The sequence below is a fragment of the Equus caballus genome, chromosome 10 (assembly GCF_041296265.1).
Source record: "Equus caballus isolate H_3958 breed thoroughbred chromosome 10, TB-T2T, whole genome shotgun sequence".
Taxonomy (NCBI): Eukaryota; Metazoa; Chordata; class Mammalia; order Perissodactyla; family Equidae; genus Equus; species Equus caballus.
This window is the reverse complement of record NC_091693.1, coordinates 85,092,614-85,110,787: the sequence shown is the minus strand read 5'-3', so window position 1 is coordinate 85,110,787 and position 18,174 is coordinate 85,092,614. Positions and strand designations below refer to the sequence as shown.

General features: G+C 39.5%; 2 protein-coding genes across 16 annotated transcripts in view; one reads left to right on the top strand and one right to left on the bottom strand.

Moving 5' to 3' along the window:
- MED23 (mediator complex subunit 23) overlaps nt 1-3,784 on the top strand; it is a 39,442-nt gene extending 35,658 nt beyond the window's left edge. For all 10 annotated transcript variants that reach the window (XM_001504291.7, XM_005596930.4, XM_070223862.1 and 7 more), the window contains 3 exons: nt 109-229; nt 922-1,053; nt 2,659-3,784. In XM_001504291.7, coding sequence (XP_001504341.4) covers nt 109-229; nt 922-1,053; nt 2,659-2,826 — 421 coding nt within the window. In that variant the 3' untranslated portion in view covers nt 2,827-3,784. The remainder of the gene's footprint in view (nt 1-108; nt 230-921; nt 1,054-2,658) is intronic.
- A 1,671-nt stretch (nt 3,785-5,455) lies between these two features.
- ARG1 (arginase 1) lies at nt 5,456-17,941 on the bottom strand. 6 transcript variants are annotated; one of them, XM_001503285.4, is made up of 9 exons: nt 17,836-17,941; nt 17,362-17,562; nt 13,790-13,862; nt 11,223-11,397; nt 9,213-9,372; nt 7,894-7,988; nt 6,649-6,753; nt 6,302-6,438; nt 5,456-6,060 (listed from the first exon to the last, which is right to left on the bottom strand). In XM_001503285.4, exons 2-9 carry the CDS (start codon nt 17,494-17,496, stop codon nt 5,894-5,896), a joined length of 1,047 nt encoding a protein of 348 aa, XP_001503335.2. In that variant the 5' UTR covers nt 17,497-17,562; nt 17,836-17,941; the 3' UTR covers nt 5,456-5,893. The 6 variants fall into 6 exon arrangements, with proteins under 6 accessions (XP_001503335.2, XP_070079971.1, XP_070079970.1 ...); XM_070223870.1 differs by having other exon boundaries at nt 11,316-11,397; nt 17,836-17,931; XM_070223869.1 differs by having other exon boundaries at nt 17,362-17,559; nt 17,836-17,929.
- Nucleotides 17,942-18,174: the final 233 nt, after the last annotated feature.

Here is an 18,174-nt window from a genome sequence, read left to right as displayed (position 1 = left end):
AACTTTAAAAAAAATCATTACAAGTTTTGCAAATACTTGGGTTGACAAAATTCAAACAATTCTGATTTCAAGTCATAAGAGATTTTTATTTTTATCTTCAAATTTTAGGTTTCTCACTGAAGTACTGCTTCCTATAGTGAAGACTGAATTCCAGTTGCTTTATGTATACCATCTTGTGGGGCCATTTTTACAAAGATTTCAGCAAGAGAGAACTCGATGCATGATAGAGGTAAAATATAATCTGGGTTTTCTGTGATAAGATTAAGTTCTAAAAGATCTACTTAGGCTTTTTCCCCCATGTTAGAGGACTTAGTGAGCCCATAACTTAGAATGCCTATAATGAGTTTATTGTGGGGTGTGTTAAACTGGAGATACAAGGGAAAGTACCCACACCTTCAGGGTTGAGAAGAAAGTTAAGGATGGAGAAGTGCATTTGAGCACCTGCACTATGGTGCAGAAGAATTAATGAAAATCTTGGGAATGGATTAAATCAGTCACCTATGATAAGAGTATAGAGAGAAGAAAATGAGCCAGGAATAGAACCTTAAAGTAGGAGCCACCAAATGGAACTTAGAAGGTATAATCCAAAGGATCCCTGAGATCGCAGTTATCCCAGAACTTGAGAGATGCTTTCTAGACAAGAGATTGTCTGTCTCTTAATTTTAAGAGAAATTACTAAGTTATGAAGAAAAATTATATTTAAGCCCTACTAGGGGGCATTTTGTAGCACTACGGATTCCGTCATAAATGCAGGACGTGTCATATCTCCCATGAGCATAGAAGTTTGTGTAATCAGTGACAGTTCCTTCAACAAACATGTTATCTCTCTGTGCTACTCTTGTGGTAGTGTCCAGCTACATCATGCTGAGTTATTGAACCATTTTTGACTATTTAAGTAATTTTATATTATTTGTTAAATAGATTGGTGTTGCGTTTTATGACATGCTGCTGAATGTAGACCAGTGTAGCGCCCACTTAAATTACATGGATCCCATCTGTGACTTCCTATATCATATGAAGTATATGTTTACTGGTGACAGCGTAAAAGAGCAAGTAAGTTAACTTTAGTTATTTTTTAATGATGTTTAGTTTAGAAAACATGAACATGTGTTGATAGACTTTTTTGTTTGGGTGAGGATTTTGTTAATGTTTTTCTTTTAAGGGGAAAAGATTGATATACCTTTTTAGGCTACATGAGCATGTTATTCTGGATATAGTATTAAAGTACATACATGGTTTAATTTCTCACACTTTCCCCCCATGATATTTGAAGCAGGACATCTGAAAAAGACCTAGGGGGCTGATTAATAGTAATCTCATTAGGAAGAAACAGTCCAGGATGGCTACTGAAAAGACCAGAGAGGTGTTGTGTTGTGAGTGAAGGAGGTCCTGCTTTTATCCACAGTCATTAGGGTGCACTGTGGGGACCCTGGACAAATTGCAGTGACTAAAGGACTGAAGCCAGGAGGGTCAGGAGAGTAATTCATGAAGGGTATCTGAAGGAGCTGCCATGCTTACCTTGAATTTTAAAAGCCCTAGGAAATTGTTCGTGTCCTTACTATTTGGAGGGTTGCCATTTGGAGTAAGTATTAGATTTGTTCTGTGTCACTTCAAAGGACATATAAACTTTGGTGAAGTAAACAGGAGGCGCATTCTGACCCAGTATATAAAGAGCCACTTCCCAGTAGAGCTGTGTGAAGTGGAAAGGACCTCCTAAATCGTAACTGTTTCATCTCTTTAGGAAGCAGAATCTCAGCCTTTTAGAAGGGTGGAGGTAGGGCAGATGGGTGAAGCTAAATGACCTCCCCTCCCTGCTTTAATGTTACTTCTTTCTATAATGGAAAAGAAAGGTAAACTGGTATATAAACATGTAAGTCCTAGTCTACTGGATTCTTTCCTTGAAGCTGGGGACGTGGGTGGGGAGAACGTTAACTCCTTTATGCCTCAGCAAGATTGTCATGGAAAGTTGAGTGGGAACCAAAACAGAAATGTTTTACTTGTATATCCTTTATATTTGGGCCTAAGAAACTTTGATACAAGGGAACACAGAAAGGCAAAATTATTAATGGGCTAATCTTTCCTAGTAAAGTCAAAGATCATGTGAGTAAAGCTGAGAAAGCTGTGGAACTGCTTGATGTATTTACTTCTCTAAAGTATTTGAAGTAAGAGTAGATCTAATATTATTTACTTTGAATCCCAAGTATAAATTAGAGCCAAAAAAAATTAGCTTTGTAGATAAATGTTACTGACATAAGTTATTCAAAGAACTTCAAAATATAATTGTGCTTCTTGCTTCTGAGAAGATGGCATTTTGAAAGGATGATCAACTCAGTGAATATGTAAAATTTCTGGTGTAAACTATAGTAGCTTTTGGCAGTGGGGTGACTGGTATGTTTTTGTAAGCATATGCATATGCAGGTATATGCACATACGCATACGTACATATGTTTAATGTCTACGTGAGGGAGAATACGTGTTTTTTTCCTCACGTAAGAGAGAAATAATTTTATCTGCTTTTCTTAAAATGTGGAGAGACTTCTCATCCCCCGACTCCACTCCCGAGTGTATCGTCTCAGGACATGTGTATAAATCGCCGCTTTAAAGGTGGGAAGTTGAACTTCTCTGGTTAAAATGTTGTTTAATGTTTTCATTTTTTAGGTAGAGAAGATTATCTGTAATTTAAAACCAGCTTTAAAACTTCGTCTTCGATTCATCACACACATTAGCAAGATGGACCCAGCTGCAGTACCTCCGCAAGCCGTCAGTAGTGGCTCTCCAGCGCCCCCGTCTGCTCAGGGGCCAGTGTCCCTTCCAGTAACTCAGTGAAGTCGCGGGGTGTTGTGGGAAAGGGAACTACATCTGTCCGCGGAAGTGGACTCAAATCTCTTAAATCTGAACGTGCTCGGACTACACAGTGATACAGAAGAAGCAGTGGCGTTCAGATTGCTTTATTTTGATTCCAGTGGTGAATCTGTTGACACCTTATAATTCCCATCTCCCTGGCTATATTTTTGTCTCTGAGAGATCAAATAAGCTACGTGCTGTTCATATCCATAACAGTTTATTAGAGCTAGGTAGGGGCACGGAGGTGTCTGTGATCAAATGACTGACTGGACACTCAGTCCTTCGTATTCTAGCCATTGGCTTTGTTTTTATTTTTTATTCATGATTTATTCAGTCTTCAAATACATTGTTTTAAAGGCACCACACATGTAAATCCTTTTAAAGCTAAATCTCTTGCAGTATATCTTGTGTAAAAGATTTTTGTCAAGTAAAGGACTCTAGATTTCATTGCATTGCAGGAGCAAACACAGTTTCATATTCTTTTAAAAAGGATTTAAAATTTTTATCGTAGATTTCCAAGTAAATGGGCTAATATTTCTATTGAGGTAGATTGACAAGTTTTTGCCTTTGCTGTGGTCTTGAACTTACTGTATGAAATGAGTTGGAAGCCACGTAAGAAAATAACACAGCTAGAAATGCATAAACTTAATAAAATGTGCTTAAATCATGATTCTTCAATCTCTGTTTTTAAAAATAAATTCATTGCTTTTCCAGGTTAGCACACTCACCTGGCAGATGATGTGAATCTTTGAATTTTTATAATCTTAAAATTTTTAAGTATTTATACTTTTAAATATAGTGTAAGTTTTGGTTCTTTAGGGTTTATTAGATTTTGAGAAACATATTGTTAATTTGGGGGAAATGGCATTAAGATTGTAAAAGACTTGAAAAATAATTAGTAAAATCTGTTGAATGAATAAACTGTCTGGTTAATTGCTCAGTTTGAGTGAGTGTCTGCTGTGTGCCAGGCAGTGTGCTGGCGTGGTTTTAACAGGGAACTGGGCCACCTCCATGGGTTGTACACCACAGCTGGTGACTGACAGTAACCTAGGAATTAATTCAGTTCTTTAAAAAAGAATTAGTCAAGTTTAACCAACTATACTTCAAATTTTTATTTCCAAATACATTCCTCCTAGACCTTTCTCCTCTTCAAGGTTCATATTATTATCATCATTAAATCTTTATTTGCCATGCAAGTCCAGCTTAAAATTTACATAATGGTGTAAGTAATTTTTAGGTTAATGATAAATTCTTAAAATTCTCCAGAAACTTTATGCTAGAATTGATTTCAAGTATTATTGTTAACATAGTCTCAATATATTCTTGCTGCCTTGAGGAATATATTGCTTTGAGATCCTACAATGGGAATAATTGTGACTCTGGTATTATACAAATAGAATATAGGAAGTGAAAATCAATATCACTATTCTCAAGGACATATACATTCCAATTAATTTATTAAAAATTCTTTTTTTCTCTTCTAGCTTAAAAAATGGGAATGTGATTTTCTCCAAATAGGCTTTTAAAAGAGTTATTAAGCAGAGACATTAATAGAAGACGAAAGCTTTATTTGGGTTTAGAATGCACCTAAGGGGAACAAAATGCCTTTATATGCATTACATTCTAAAAGTTGTTGTTTTTGAAAAGTGGTAGTAACTTTAGAGTGGCTCCATCTAATAGGTGGTGGAAATAGTCTGTGTCTGTGCTGTCCGATACAGTAGTGGGGAGCTACGTGTGCCTACTGAGCACTTGAAATGTGGAACTGAATTTTTTTAAATTTTATTAAGCTTTAATTAATTTAGATAACCACATGTGGCTACTGCATTGGGGAATCTGCTCCAGAGCAAGATCATCTCAATTGCTCTTATCCAAAAGGATTCAGTAAAATATTGATCTTACAAAGTCTATAGTGTCAGTAGTTAGGTTTAAAATTCTGGGCTGTGTATGAAAAATCAGATGGTAGAGGTTCTTTAACATACAGCTGTTACAACAAAACAACAGCTACAGCAATAGAAATCCTTTCCCAGGGCTCCTTCCTTACAGAGTCCACTTGAGCTCTATGTAAGCTGGGGAGAAGGGCACGAGTTTACTTCCCTGGTTTTGAGTAGAGTTTACTCTCATTTGTTTTTCCACTCTCCTCCCTGTATTCCAGAGCCAACGTGAGTTTTTAGGAGGTTTAAGGATTTCAGCTAAAGAGACAGACTCTAATTGCAGTGGGTGAGGCTGGAGTGTTGGGAAGCCACAGATAATTTTAATTGAAACCCCCATCTGAACTAGCAGATCTTAGAAGCAAGAGCCACTAGATTTCTTTCTTTTTCCTCCCAAAAGTTTGCTTGAATAGCAAACATGCTTAAATAAACTAATATCATGTTTGAGGTTTAGAAAAAGTAAAACATGGTCATGTAACATTAATGAGCTTAGAGATTGCTCAGGCCTTAAGATTACCCACATCACAGATGGAGAAACCGGAGCCAGAGATTCAGTTTCACCAAGGTCTTCCAATGTTTGGGGGGTGATGATTTCACTGTGGCTTTTTAAATCCTGATAGTTTTAGGCAGGATGAGTGTGTGTGTATTTTGCATGTATTTAGAAACATGTAGATACAACAGAATCTTATTATAAAGAGTTTATTATAAAAATTACATGTTTGGCACAACATGGAAATATGATCCCTTTTCAGGAGGGGTGGTTTTACCTCCTGACATCAGGAGTCCCACTCTATGTGTGGGGGCCTAAAGAAGGTGTGTGTTTATTTTTATTGCCAGTACATTTTTTTTTGAAAATTAATGTATGGTTCTCTTTCTAAGGATAAGTCTTTTGCCAAAATGGGAAATGTAAACCTTTTAATTTCACAAAAGTTAGAATTTCCAGATCTTGAATTTTACACCAAGAAGAAATTGGTACAGTTTATCCTAATTGTACTGATATTTACTAAGGCAAAACATTTTTCTGAAAGACCAAATCTTTAAGAGGATAACTGTAAACTTAAGTAAATTATTAGATTTGCTAATTACGTCATTAGCTGAGATGTTTATGTGATGTCCCACCTTTACTTCAGCGGGCTAAGGTAGTCAATAGTCTTATGATTACCCTCCCGAGCAGCTCCAAAACAAGCCAAGGTTACTGCCACCGCTGTGTTCACCGTGGAAGTGACTTCTTCTGGTGTCTTCCCCAGAGATGGGTTTACTTCCATTATATCTAATCCTGAGAGTAGCCCTGCAACGACAAATGGAAGTAATGCAATTTATTAAATAGTTGACATTTCAAATTCAGTACCTGGACTTGAAATACTATCCAGGAGGGTGATGAGGGCGTGACCGCCGGAAACCACTATAGTTACTGCATCATGCCACAGGTATCCTGGAAGTGTCAGGCTGGGGCTTGATTTTCAGATCAGGGAGGTATTGATATGTATTGACAAAGTATGTATTGATCATTCACTCAGATTTTTACCTACCTGTTTTGTAAATTTCTTCTGTGATGTAGACACCTTCTCTGTAAGACAGACCTCCCACGACTGGTGTGCCAGTAGCTGGCGTGAAAGATGGGTCCAGTCCATCAACGTCAAAGCTCAAATGAATTGGCCTTTTCTTTCTTTTAAGAGGTGGGAAAAGAATTCAGTTTAAAGTCAGTGGTTTAATACTTGGTAGATAAATATAGTTCTTACCTTGCTTTATAAAAAGTCACAACCCTGTGAAGTTAGGTGATTTTACTTACAGACTTTATATAACTTACGTTGATTAGCACTGCTGTCAAGTCCTTTTAAGAATATGTATGTTACACATACGAACCCAAGCATCATACCTTCCTACTAGATAGCTGAGTGCTTCTTCCATCACCTTGCCAATCCCCAGTTTATCCACTTCAGTCATTGAAAAGTATTTCATACCCAGAGTTTTCAAAATGTAGCTGCGAAAGAGGAGATATTAAGATAATCTACAATTAATAAGGAGGCTGACTATGTTCTCTTCTTTCCTTTTAAAGCAAAGTTCAATTTGGTAAGATACATGTTTAACTTAAAATATTTAAGTTCTGTGATGTGTATATCAATACATATAATACACTGTAAGTATGTATCAATGTATTTTTAATAGCAAGTCCATTAAGATAAAAATCACCTGCATATATATATATGTGTGTGTGTATATGTGTCACATAATGACATTTCGGTCAAGGACAGACTGCATATACAATGGTGGTCCCATAAGATTAGTACTCTAGAGCCTAGGTGTGTAATAGGCTATACCATCTAGGTTTGTGTGAGTACTGTAGGGGAGGAGGAAATCTTCCTCTACCCTTCTAGGTTCTTTGGGCTGGTCAAAGAATTAAATTGATATGAGACAGAATAACAGGAGGAAAACAAACAAAAGTTGAATAAAATGTATACATGAGAGAAACACAGGAAAACCAGGTAGCTCTCCAAAATAACAGAAGCCCTCACCTTAAATACCATCCCCACCCAGCTAAAGACAAAAGAAGGTGTTGGGGGGGAAACTCAGGGACTTCAAGGACAAGGAAGGCAATTCACAGGTAGGTGACAAGGAGCAAACATTTGGAAAACAAGTGTTTGGCCACACAGAAGCAGAAAAACACAGAGGGTGCCCAAGAAATGGGCTTTTCTAGGTTCCTCCCTGTCCACCACCTAGTTCCTGTTGTGCTAAGGTGATAGCTGCTTCCTGAGACAGGTTTATTTATCTGCAGTCTTGTAGGCAGTTAAGGTGGAGGCAACAAGAACAACTTTCTGAGTCTTTTGTTTCTTGAAAATAATCAGCCTAAAATAATCCTCATGTTAAAGAGACACATTTTGCGGTGGCACATTTTGTTCTCCTTCAGTACACTCTGATGTTTGCACAATGATCCAATCACCTAATAATGCACTTCTCAGAGTGAATCCCTAAGTGACACATGACTATATGTAAACATATGTAGATATGGATCTAGACATACAGACTTGAGGCTTAAAATACTTTTTTGTCATAGGTTTGACCAGCACAGCTAGCATGCAAAAGGACAGAAATGAAAGTAAATTGCATCACGGAATAAACTTACTGTTCCCCAGGGTCCACGTCTCTCAGGCCGATGTACACGATGTCTTTGGCAGATAGGCAGGGAGTCATCCAGGAGAATCCTGGCACATCGGGGATCTAAAATCGCAGTGTTGCCATTTGGTTATATACGCCTCTATGGAGCAAATCTTACATTGAAAGTTATGGACTTTTGGATTGCGTGTATCTTATATTCGAAACATAAGTTTTTGAGGAAATCATTAAAATATCATAAAAGTTAAGAAGGGAAGGCCAGCCTCCTCTTGTGGCACGCTCAAGTGCTTCGGCCTTACCCAGCCTCACCCTGTGGCCCAGACATAACCTGAATCTCTTGTCAGCCTTTGCCTGCTCTGTACCCCATTTCCACTGGGCCCCACCTTCCCAGACTCCTGTAAAGAAATCACTGTGCTTCCATTACTTTCGTCGCTTCCTTCTCTTTCTCAGTCAGGACTTAATCCAGAGGATGGCTTTGAGTAGCTGAGGGAAATTTTGACCAGACCTCGGTTGCTTTTCCATGTCCTGTAGCCAAGCTTGGCCGTTCCCATGTGCTAGTCACAGGTTTTGCAAGTGTATAAACCTATCACTTGGTCATCAGTTTAGAAAACGTTATGTCTGACGATTTAACATGAGGAGGTTTGAATCCCCAAGTATCATCATAAAGACCAATATACTACAGTTGTATCAAAAAAAATTGTATTGATATACTGCATATATCAATAAAAATTGTGAGCGACAACGTTAAATCTTAATCTGGAATTTCATCTTACATCTTTCAGAAAAGAAGTTTCTAGGGAACAAGGGGGTAGTTCATCTTCTGATCTCGATATGTGCTTCTCCCAGGAAAGATGTTAAATAATAAACCACTGTAATGTGCATTTAAAAACTCCGTGTCTGAAAAGACCCCATAAGGGGGGACACTGGTGGGACTGAGATGCTGTGAGGTGTAGTAGAAAGAGGTGATGTCGGGAGACCAGTCTGGCCCTCGCCTTGCTATACGCTTGTCATGTGGTCTTGGGCAAGTTGGTTAACCTCTGAACCTCTGCTAACTTGCTTATAAAGGATTATTCTCTGTTCCACCTACTAAAAAGGGTAGTTTAAGAATCAAAAGGGAAGATGTATATGGAGTCAGTATGCAAACCATCAAGTAAAGTAGAGGTACAGAGCCTCACCACCTTTACCCACCAATCCTTTGCTTATTGGTTGCTGAGAAAATGGTTTGAGATTACACCAAGAATAAGATGGCACAGGGGCTCTCACTCCCCTTCCACCACCTAAACTTCTAAAGATTATTCTTTGGTAGTAGAAAACCACCCAGCCTTTTACCTGTCCCTTTAGTTCCTGCAGGAGGAAAGACACAGGCTGTCCGTGCAAGTTCCCACTTGTGGTTGTCAGTGGAGTGTTGATATCGCTGTGAGCATCCACCCAAATGACACAGAGATCCGGGTGGACCCTGGCGTGGCCGGAGATGCTGCCAATGGCCAAGCTTTAGAGGAAAAATGTTGGTGTGAACATCAAGCTTGCAGTATCATTACATACATCATAGTATTAACTCAGTGCTCTCTCTCGGTTTTCCTTTAAGTCAGAGTGGCTGATATTTCTGATGGGTTTTAAGTTGGAGATGCCAATTAAACAATTATAACAATTGAGAAAATACAGCTTACACTTAATAGTTACTAACAAGTTATTTACATCGATGGCATTACTAAAATATTTGCGATTTTTTTTCGAAACCACCTTCTAATAAAATTGCAAATTACAGTTTAACCAAAATTCAAATATGTGTAAAAACACTAGACACACAAGAAATTCCTTAGCACGAGACATACTCAGTTCTCAGGGTTAATTCAGGCTCATTTTCTGCACTCTCTTCACTCTTGGTAAATTCTTAATTCTACCAAATGAATTATGAGAGTCCTTCCGTTTTTCCTAAATTCCAATTCTTTTACAGTTAGGGAGCATCACTCAGAAGTCTTTACACCCACTTCAGCCAGCATATCCCGGTGCTCACTCGCTCTATTCAGCGCCCTGCTTTCTGCTTAACCTGCCCCACATTTAAAGACCCATCCTTAGCCAGGACCACAACCCTCAAGGTTCATCTCAAATGCTGCAGGCTCCAGAAAATTTGCCAGAATGGAAAAGCTAGGTAATATTTTACACAAAAGTTGAGAGATGAGGATTTGCCGTACAATGCCTATTCTCCCACTCGTGGATGTTCAAGTTTCATTCAGAGAACCCCAAGTTTGTAGACTCTCAAAGACGAAGCAATCCTGCCTTGATGTTAGGGTGTTGATTATCCAGCTTGATGTTTGTTTTCCCTTCAGGTTTCTTGTCTTTGGGCCATTTTCCTCTCTTAAAATTTCCACTTACAAATGTTTCCACTTCAAAAAAGGAAATGAGCCTTAGTTTCTCAATTGCAGTTTTGTCACAGAAAGCCTGGGAACGGAGTTCAGCTTTAAAGGAGAAAGCTGAGGGAGCTGAAGGAATTGACTCCAGCATCAAGAGCCTTTGAAACGTTTGTACTTTTTGATCAGATCGTACTTCTGAGAACATATCCTTTGACCTTAAGAGTAAACGTTAGAAAGGCTTGTGCGCAAAGATGATCTTTTCCACATTATTTGTAATGGTGAAAATTTGAAAATACCGTGAGTATCTGACAGTATGGATACATATAGTGATATAATACCCTGATGAAAAATTATGCAACAGTAAAATATTATGCTTATATATGTGAAGTAACGGAAGGAAATTTGTACTGTAGATAAACACGTACACGCAATTGTAAAACAAAATCATATACAAGGGAAAACATACAACGTGAAGGAAATATGCCAGATTTTCAATTCCAGTTGAAATGGTTATTAGGTAGCTACAATTACTGCTGTTTTTTTTTTTTTTAACATTTGTGTGTGTTTCAAAAATTTTGTAATTATTACTTTTATAGTGGAAAACACGTACTTTTAAATGTTGGCCTAAAAGAGTTGTTCCTATTATCAGTGGTGAAGTATAGTAAGCTGACTATGAATTTCCTCAGTCCTTATTTATTTAGAAATGTAAGCCTCTGCTGAATATTTTGCCAAAATCATTTCATATGTATTGTATATGTATTTTCTGCCGTGATAGATAAGGATAGCGCAAGCCTTCAAATAGAGCTAAGCCTGTGTTTCCAAAATAAAGTAGTAACCAATAAAAATAAAAGAAAAAAGGCAGAAAATCTGGTATAAAATACCAGATCAATGCTCTCCCTTCCATATCTTCGCTCTTCTTGTGGTTTTGGTTACACTTCCTTTATGCCATCTGCGCCAGACTCCCATAGAGACAAGCATTAACTGAAACCTGTGGTCTCCACCCAGCACCAGGCTGGTCCGGCCACTCTTCTTGACTTCCGCCACCACACCGGCCAGCTGCTCACTCGCTCTTCCCACCGACCTTGGATTCTTCACAATTCCAAAGGGACTGTCGTTAGGGACATCGGCGAAAGGCAGGTCCCCGTAGTCTTTCACATCACACTCTATAATTAAAATTAAACGTTACAGGTTGGTTAAGTAAAAAAAGAGATTACAAAACAGTCTGTGTAGGATGATTCCAAGTTTACAAAATAAATGTATTTTCTAAGGTCTAAAGAAAGAAAAGTTCTGGAAGGACCCTGAAAGTCACGAAGGCAGAAACCATGTCCGCTTTTGCCTGACGTCATCACTCACCTGTGCCACGCACCGGTGCCTGCTGTGTCCTGGGTTGTCAGGAAACGCGTCTTGAATCCATCCAGTTAGGCTAGACCCTAAAGTATGGCAGTCGTGTCTTTCTGGTTTGCCCTGAATGGGTGGCTCACTATCTTTTTCTCTGTCTGTCTCTCTCTGCTTATGTGCTTTTTACTTTTCTAAAATAAGCCTGTCTTGCATTTGTAGTAAAGAAATAGTTTTTAAAAAGAATACATATATATTCTTCCAGAAGAAAATACACCAGCGTTTTCTAAATTCTCTGACTCTACATTAACAGTCCTTGGTTTCAACCCAATGTGTCACCCGCTGAAGCAGTTCTGCTCCGTCTTCTGTCTGTCGTCCCTGCCTCGTGGTGGTATTGTCAGAATTAAATAAGCGTATGTGACTAGCAACAAGCCTAACACTTCGGCGAACTCAGGAAATAAAGGCTTTATTATTACACCTTTTTAATAAGGAGAAATTGCAGGTAACCCAAAGTTCCTAAGGACCTGGGTGTGCTTCCTAAAAGCCCTGCGTTAGGCTTCAGGATACAGCGCTTCATGTAAAATTGTGACATGGGATCAGTTCAGTGCTCCTAACAAACCAGTCATTCACATTGTATTTATTACACATCTGTGTGTATCCATGATTCAGTAACACCTTCAAGAGGTTTATCTTGATATAAAACGTGACCAGATTTGCCTGTTAACTGAGGGACTAATCCAGTCCATTTACCCAAGTCTTCTGTCCTCTACTGGGGTCTTTATTTTTTGTTAGCGTTACAGGGTATAAATTTTTTTGGCACCTGAGCTAACATCTGTTGCCAATCTTCTTTCTTTCTTTTTTTTTTTAATTCCTCTCCCCAAAGTCCCCTGGTACCTAGTTGTATATTCTAGTTGTAGATCCTTCTGGCTGTGCTATGTGGGACGCCGCCTCAGCATGGCCTGATGAGCGGTGCCATGTCCGTGCCCAGGATCCAAACCAGCGTGAACTTACCCACTCAGCCATGGGGCTGGCCCTGAGGTATAATTCTTATTCACTAAAATTCATTCATTTTAAGCATACAGAAATCCTGGGAATGGAGTTTAGCTCAATGAGTTTTAGAAATATCTACAGTCTTGAAACTGCCACCATAATCAAGATTTAGAACACTTCCATTATCCCCCAAAATTCCCTCCTGCCCCTTGGCAGGCATTCCCTGCCCCACTCCCAGACAACTGCTGCTCTGCTTTCTGCTGCCACGCTTTCGTCTTTTCAAGAATTTCCTGTAGTGCAGTCATACAGTATAGTCTCTGTACCTGGCCTTTCACTCAGGGCATTGTCTCCGAAATTCACCCATGTTTTGCTTGTGTCAGTAGTCTGCTCCTGTTTACTGTTGACACCTCCCATGTATGGACTTACCACTTCTTACTGATTCATTCACCTTTTGATGGTATTTTATTGTGTCCACTTTTTGGCTATTATAAATAATGCTGCTAAAGACATTCAAGTACGTGTCTCTGTGTGGACATATGTTTTCATTTCTCTTGGGTAAATACCTAGGAGTAGATTTGCTGGGTCAAAAGGTAAATGTATGTTTATTTAAGAAACTGCCAAACTACTTTCCAAAGTGGCTGTATCATTATGCATTCCCACCCAAAATATATGAGGGTTCCAGCTGCTCCATATCCTTGCCAACACTTCAATTGGGTTTTATATATAAAGATGACATTTACTTCCTATTCTTTTAAAATATATATCATTTTTCATTTGCATGCTCATTATATATATATGTATATATATGCATGCAGACACATATACACTATGCAAACACTAAGTATTAGTATTACTGTTTTATTTAATTTCCTTTTACAGTAGGGGTCCTCTTGCTAGCAGGGTACTCCCGCTCCCCTTGCCTTCCATTTTTAGTTCCCCCGACGCCCCAACCACCCACACCAAGCCCAGTTCTTGCACACAGAGATTCTCTTATACAGTAGTCTGGCTGGAAAGACAAAACAACTGAGTGAGGGTATTAATCCAACAATATTTATTGAGCATTCTCCCCATACGGTGCTTTTGTTATAGGATGTACCGCTCAAGTTATACCCAGTGCTGCAATTTCATGGTATCAGTGTCATTCCAGACAGACTCCATTTTAGCAGGAGCCAGCTCCTTCCTTCAGGGTGAGATGGAAATCGGAATGATATCTTTCAACTTAAAAATTACCTAGTTCCTTAAGTTTCTCAAGCAGACCAGCCTTTCTCAATACTGTAGGGCCTTCTTCCACTCCTCCTCGTGGCTGAAAAATTTAAAAAATAGGGTAAATCAGACATGACTGTCAGATACCCACAATAGGAACCCTTTTTATTATTTAATCAGTTGAATAGTAACTATCATTTTTTGAGTTCCTACAGAGCCAAGAATTTACATCATCTGATTTAATTATCCTAGCCAGGTAGACTGAATGATTCCTATGTCAAATATGAGGATCTAGAATCAGAAAGGTTATATAATTTTCCTACAGGCACACAGCTAACAAGTGGCAGAAACTTAGCTCATATCCGAGTACTTTGGATTGCAAAACCTGCGTCTCCTCTTCCCATGGCGCCACATTATCAGCATAGTGAACACACATATTGTACAAAAGCACTCTGATCGGTGGAGATATAATAACTAAAAGGAGACACTTCTTTCTTTGAGTAACTCGTAAGCTGATCAGGGATTTAGAGTACTGGAGAGTTGCTTCATCGCAGATGCAAGATGTAAACAACAAAAATGGGAGGCTCCTAGCTCTGCTGGGGTCAGAGCGCATCAGGGCAGGCTTCACGGAACAGATAACATTTCAGCTGAGTCTTGCAACATGAGTAGGATGAGTGACAAACTTTGCAAACCGAGGGAGCAGTTTCAGCAAAGGCATAAGAAAAACAAGAGCGTGGCATAAGCGAGACCTACGTGCAGATCCCCAAGGTAGTCAGTTAGGGCACTTGGGGAGGAAGCAGGCAGCAGGGAAAATCATCCCGTGGGAGCTGAAACCACAAAGACCAGCCTGGTTTTTCAAGGTGTGACCTGCTGAAGGACAGTTGACAGAATCCTACCCTTGGTGTTCCTACATCAGGAAGCTCACATGCTTGCTACTGGCAGTAAAGTCTTCTCCAGCCTCCTGGCAGATTAGCGACCCAAAGAAATTGTTCTTTTGTGTGTCTCTCTGATGCTAACTTCCAACAAGTCTTTTAGATACAGTTCTCTCTCATCGTCAGAGAAGAAGACGTGCCCAAAGACAGGTGCGTCTGTCCCTGGGATTGGAACTAAGCAAATATTTCTTCCCAGTTGAAATTACCAGATGACTTGCCCTAGCTTCCAGACAAGTCTTTGAGGTCAGATTCTTGTCCCTGGCCACGAGGGACCCCACATGCTCCGCCTGACACACTTCACTCCTTCGCTCCGTTCTATTCCTGCATGACCCCTGCTCTCTCATCAAGGAGATACAATTTCTGCTTCTTTAAACCCCAATAGAGTGCTGCTTGGCACAAGTTTTCCTTTGGTTTTGTGTTTGTTTTTATCTTTTCTCCGTTATTAGCTTTCAGTCCAACGTTCTTTACTCTTGCCACACCGTATTTTGTATTGTAGGGCTGACACTTAGTAGCTGCTCAAAAATTGTCAATTTGATCACACTCCCTGGCCTTTTATTCTCTCCCTTTCAAAAGTTAGAACAAATGCAGTAGAGCCCTTAGTTGACATTATATTTACTCTAACAGAGTCGTTCAGTTTCCTGGAGTGACACTTGCTAGCAAGCTTTTTTGTTCGATTCTAACTGCTTCTCAAGATTGCTCTTTCCTCATTGCTTGGTTTATCTGCCCATTTTGGAAATCGTTTTGTTAGCTCTGCTGACTTTGAAGCTGGGTCTCAATCCCTAACTGGCCACAAGTGTAAGATCCACTGCGGAGCTGCGTCAATGTGGGTCAGGGGCACAGGCTTTGGGGTCAAACAGTCCTGTCTGGAGTCACACAGTCAAGGCTGGGTGACCTTGAGCAAGTTACCAAACCTCTCTGAGCCCTAGTTAACTCAACTATAAAATAAATATACCTACTTCATTTTTTGCCACCACCTCTCCCCAGCCTCGAACTGCCTTGCCAGGGGATGAGGCAGGAGATGGAGTCCTTTCTCAGACTCATCCTTCTAGTCATCTGCCTTCTAATCCTCTCCCTTGCCTGTTTGTCAAACTTTTACCTCCTTTAGCTGAGGACAGAAGCTTCTGCCATTTTTTTCCTTCTATGCTATGGCTTAGTGTAGAAAAATCTCTCTGAGTCTTTACTATGATGAGACAATAAGCTTCATTCTCATAGGGCCATGTTTAAATGGGGGAAGAGCTGTACAGAGGTAAAAAAAAGAATTACTGAGAACAGAAAATGCATCAGACTATAATTCAAAATACTATCCCTTAGAAGGGGCTGCTGTTATCAGCAGGACTTCTGCCGAGCTCCAGGGGCCACAGCATATTTAGACTGCTCTCCCTACTCCTTCCTTCCTTCCTTCCTTCCTTCCTACCCTCCCTGCCTCCCTGCCTCCCTCCCTCCCTCCTTCCTTCCTTCCTCCTTTCCTTCCTTTCTGCCTTCGTTTCTGTTTCCCTCCCTCCTTTCCTTCTCTTTGGTCAGCTATTTCAATTCCATCTTTGTTAGAAGCTGTCCCAAGAACAGGTGAGCATTCCGCTGCGGATTTTGCGATTAACCCTGGCATTAAGAGAAACGTGTCCACGTCAGCAAAATGTCCTTGTGCTCTGAGAAAGCCCTTTGAAGGATTTCCAGGGGACGTGGGCAGCATTTACGTCTGACCTTTCTCAATTTGTTTTGCAATAAAGAGCCAGAGTGCACAACAAGAGTTCAAAATGAAGAGGAGTAAACTGCTGCCCAGATGGGCAAAGAGAATTCTGAGAAACCTGGAGAAGCCTCCATTTAAAACAACGACGATGACAAAAAATCTGCCTCAGGAATGTCAATTTCAACTTGGGCTTGTCTGTTTTTGTTTTTGCTCTCTTTTTTTTAACTCTTTAAGCACAGACACATACTGATGTCTAAGGTGTCTATAATCTCATTATGTTTACCAGAATGAGTGTGTCCGGGCAGAAGAGTGTATATTTAAATGTTTCTGTCTTGTTTTGGCAATCTGAGTTTCATAAATCCATTAGTCCTTTCCACGTTGCCAACTTGCAGCCAGATTTTCTTTCATTTTTCGTTTTTCCCCTTCAAGAGAGGTACAGGAAGGAGTCTACCTAGTCCGTGAATTAGCACTTTTATAGAATCATTCAACCCCTCAGATAATATGAATCACTCACAGAGTTGCATAAAGCAGTAATATATAGGTTATTCAAATTCAAAGAAGTCTGAAAGTTGCCACCAATCTATGAATTTTTATATAAGAAGCAAAACATTTTCTTAGAATTCTTCCTCTACATATACACAGTAACAGCAAAAGAAACTAGAGCACAGAATCTCAATGAGTTCCTACAATGCAGCAATAATCCATTTCCATTCAAATAAAAATGTTTTCTCCTAAAAATTATGAGGAAAAATTTAGTAGATTCAAATAAAATTGGTTGTGGCTAGATTAGGTGCCCCAAGAATAAGTGGGCTGGTGACCATAATGATACAATGTTGCAAAATGGTGAGAAGATTTGAAAATGTATATTTAAGGGCCAGGTTGCATCAGAAAACTTAACTAACCAGATATTAACAACTTACTAATTTTAAATTCTGAAACTTTCTATTAAATTCCAGTTATTCAAAGCCAGGCTTTTGACTCACCTGGCCCTTTGAGAAAGGAGCTCCGATGACCCCTATGGATTTTGACTTGGAACTCATGCTCTGACACTTCTTGTCACTGCACCCGAGGTCTCCAGCCAGCTGCCACTCTGCAACCCTCAATGACGGAGAGCACATTTTTTTTGCATTTATAATTAGGTTGACTCTTTATCTTATTCTAATGAGGAAGATTGGCTCCACCTACTGAACCAAAGAATGATAGTCAACTAGAAGTCTGGCAAGTTCTTCCTATGTTAAATAACCATGAGCCCTCTAAGTCTATGTCTCTAATTAAGTGAGATTATTCATGTCACCAGTTTATACCCATTTGATAAAACCTGCTGGTAACATTAATCTTTCCTCATCAGAACCATGATTCCTGAATCACAATTATCTTTTCTAATCATAATCAATTAATAGAAATCACATAAGCAGTGCCATCATTCTAGCTGTGCAAACTCAGGGCACAGCACTTACCTCCTCCAGGCCCGTGAAACCCCCCGTGTGCAAAAGGGCTGGGAGTGGCAAAATGGTCTCTCACATCCCTTCCAGCTCTACAACCCTGAATTTAGGTTTCACACACTAAGATTAATGGTTAATCCACGAGACACACCTCATGCACCACTAGAGTTCAGTCTCAGGGAAAGCATACGACTTTCTTTTCTGATTACTACTTAAAGAAAAAATTAATTGTCTGATTAAACCCAGGGATTTTACCATACTAATTTTGAAATATAGTATGCAGGAAAATAGCAATTTTGGGAATCATAAAACCATAATCAAGGTATAGAAGTAAAAATAGCCAACGTTGAGTTT

Bases quoted from the DNA above. Each gene is read 5' to 3' on its own strand.
- ARG1 (XM_001503285.4), bottom strand. From the start codon at position 17,496: ATGTGCTCTCCGTCATTGAGGGTTGCAGAGTGGCAGCTGGCTGGAGAC. The intron at 13,863-17,361 runs GTGAGTCAAAAG...TAAATTTTTCAG, and splicing joins CTCCTTTCTCAAAGGGCCAG to CCACGAGGAGGAGTGGAAGA. The intron at 7,989-9,212 runs GTAAAAGGCTGG...CTGCGATTTTAG, and splicing joins TGCAGGAACTAAAGGGACAG to ATCCCCGATGTGCCAGGATT.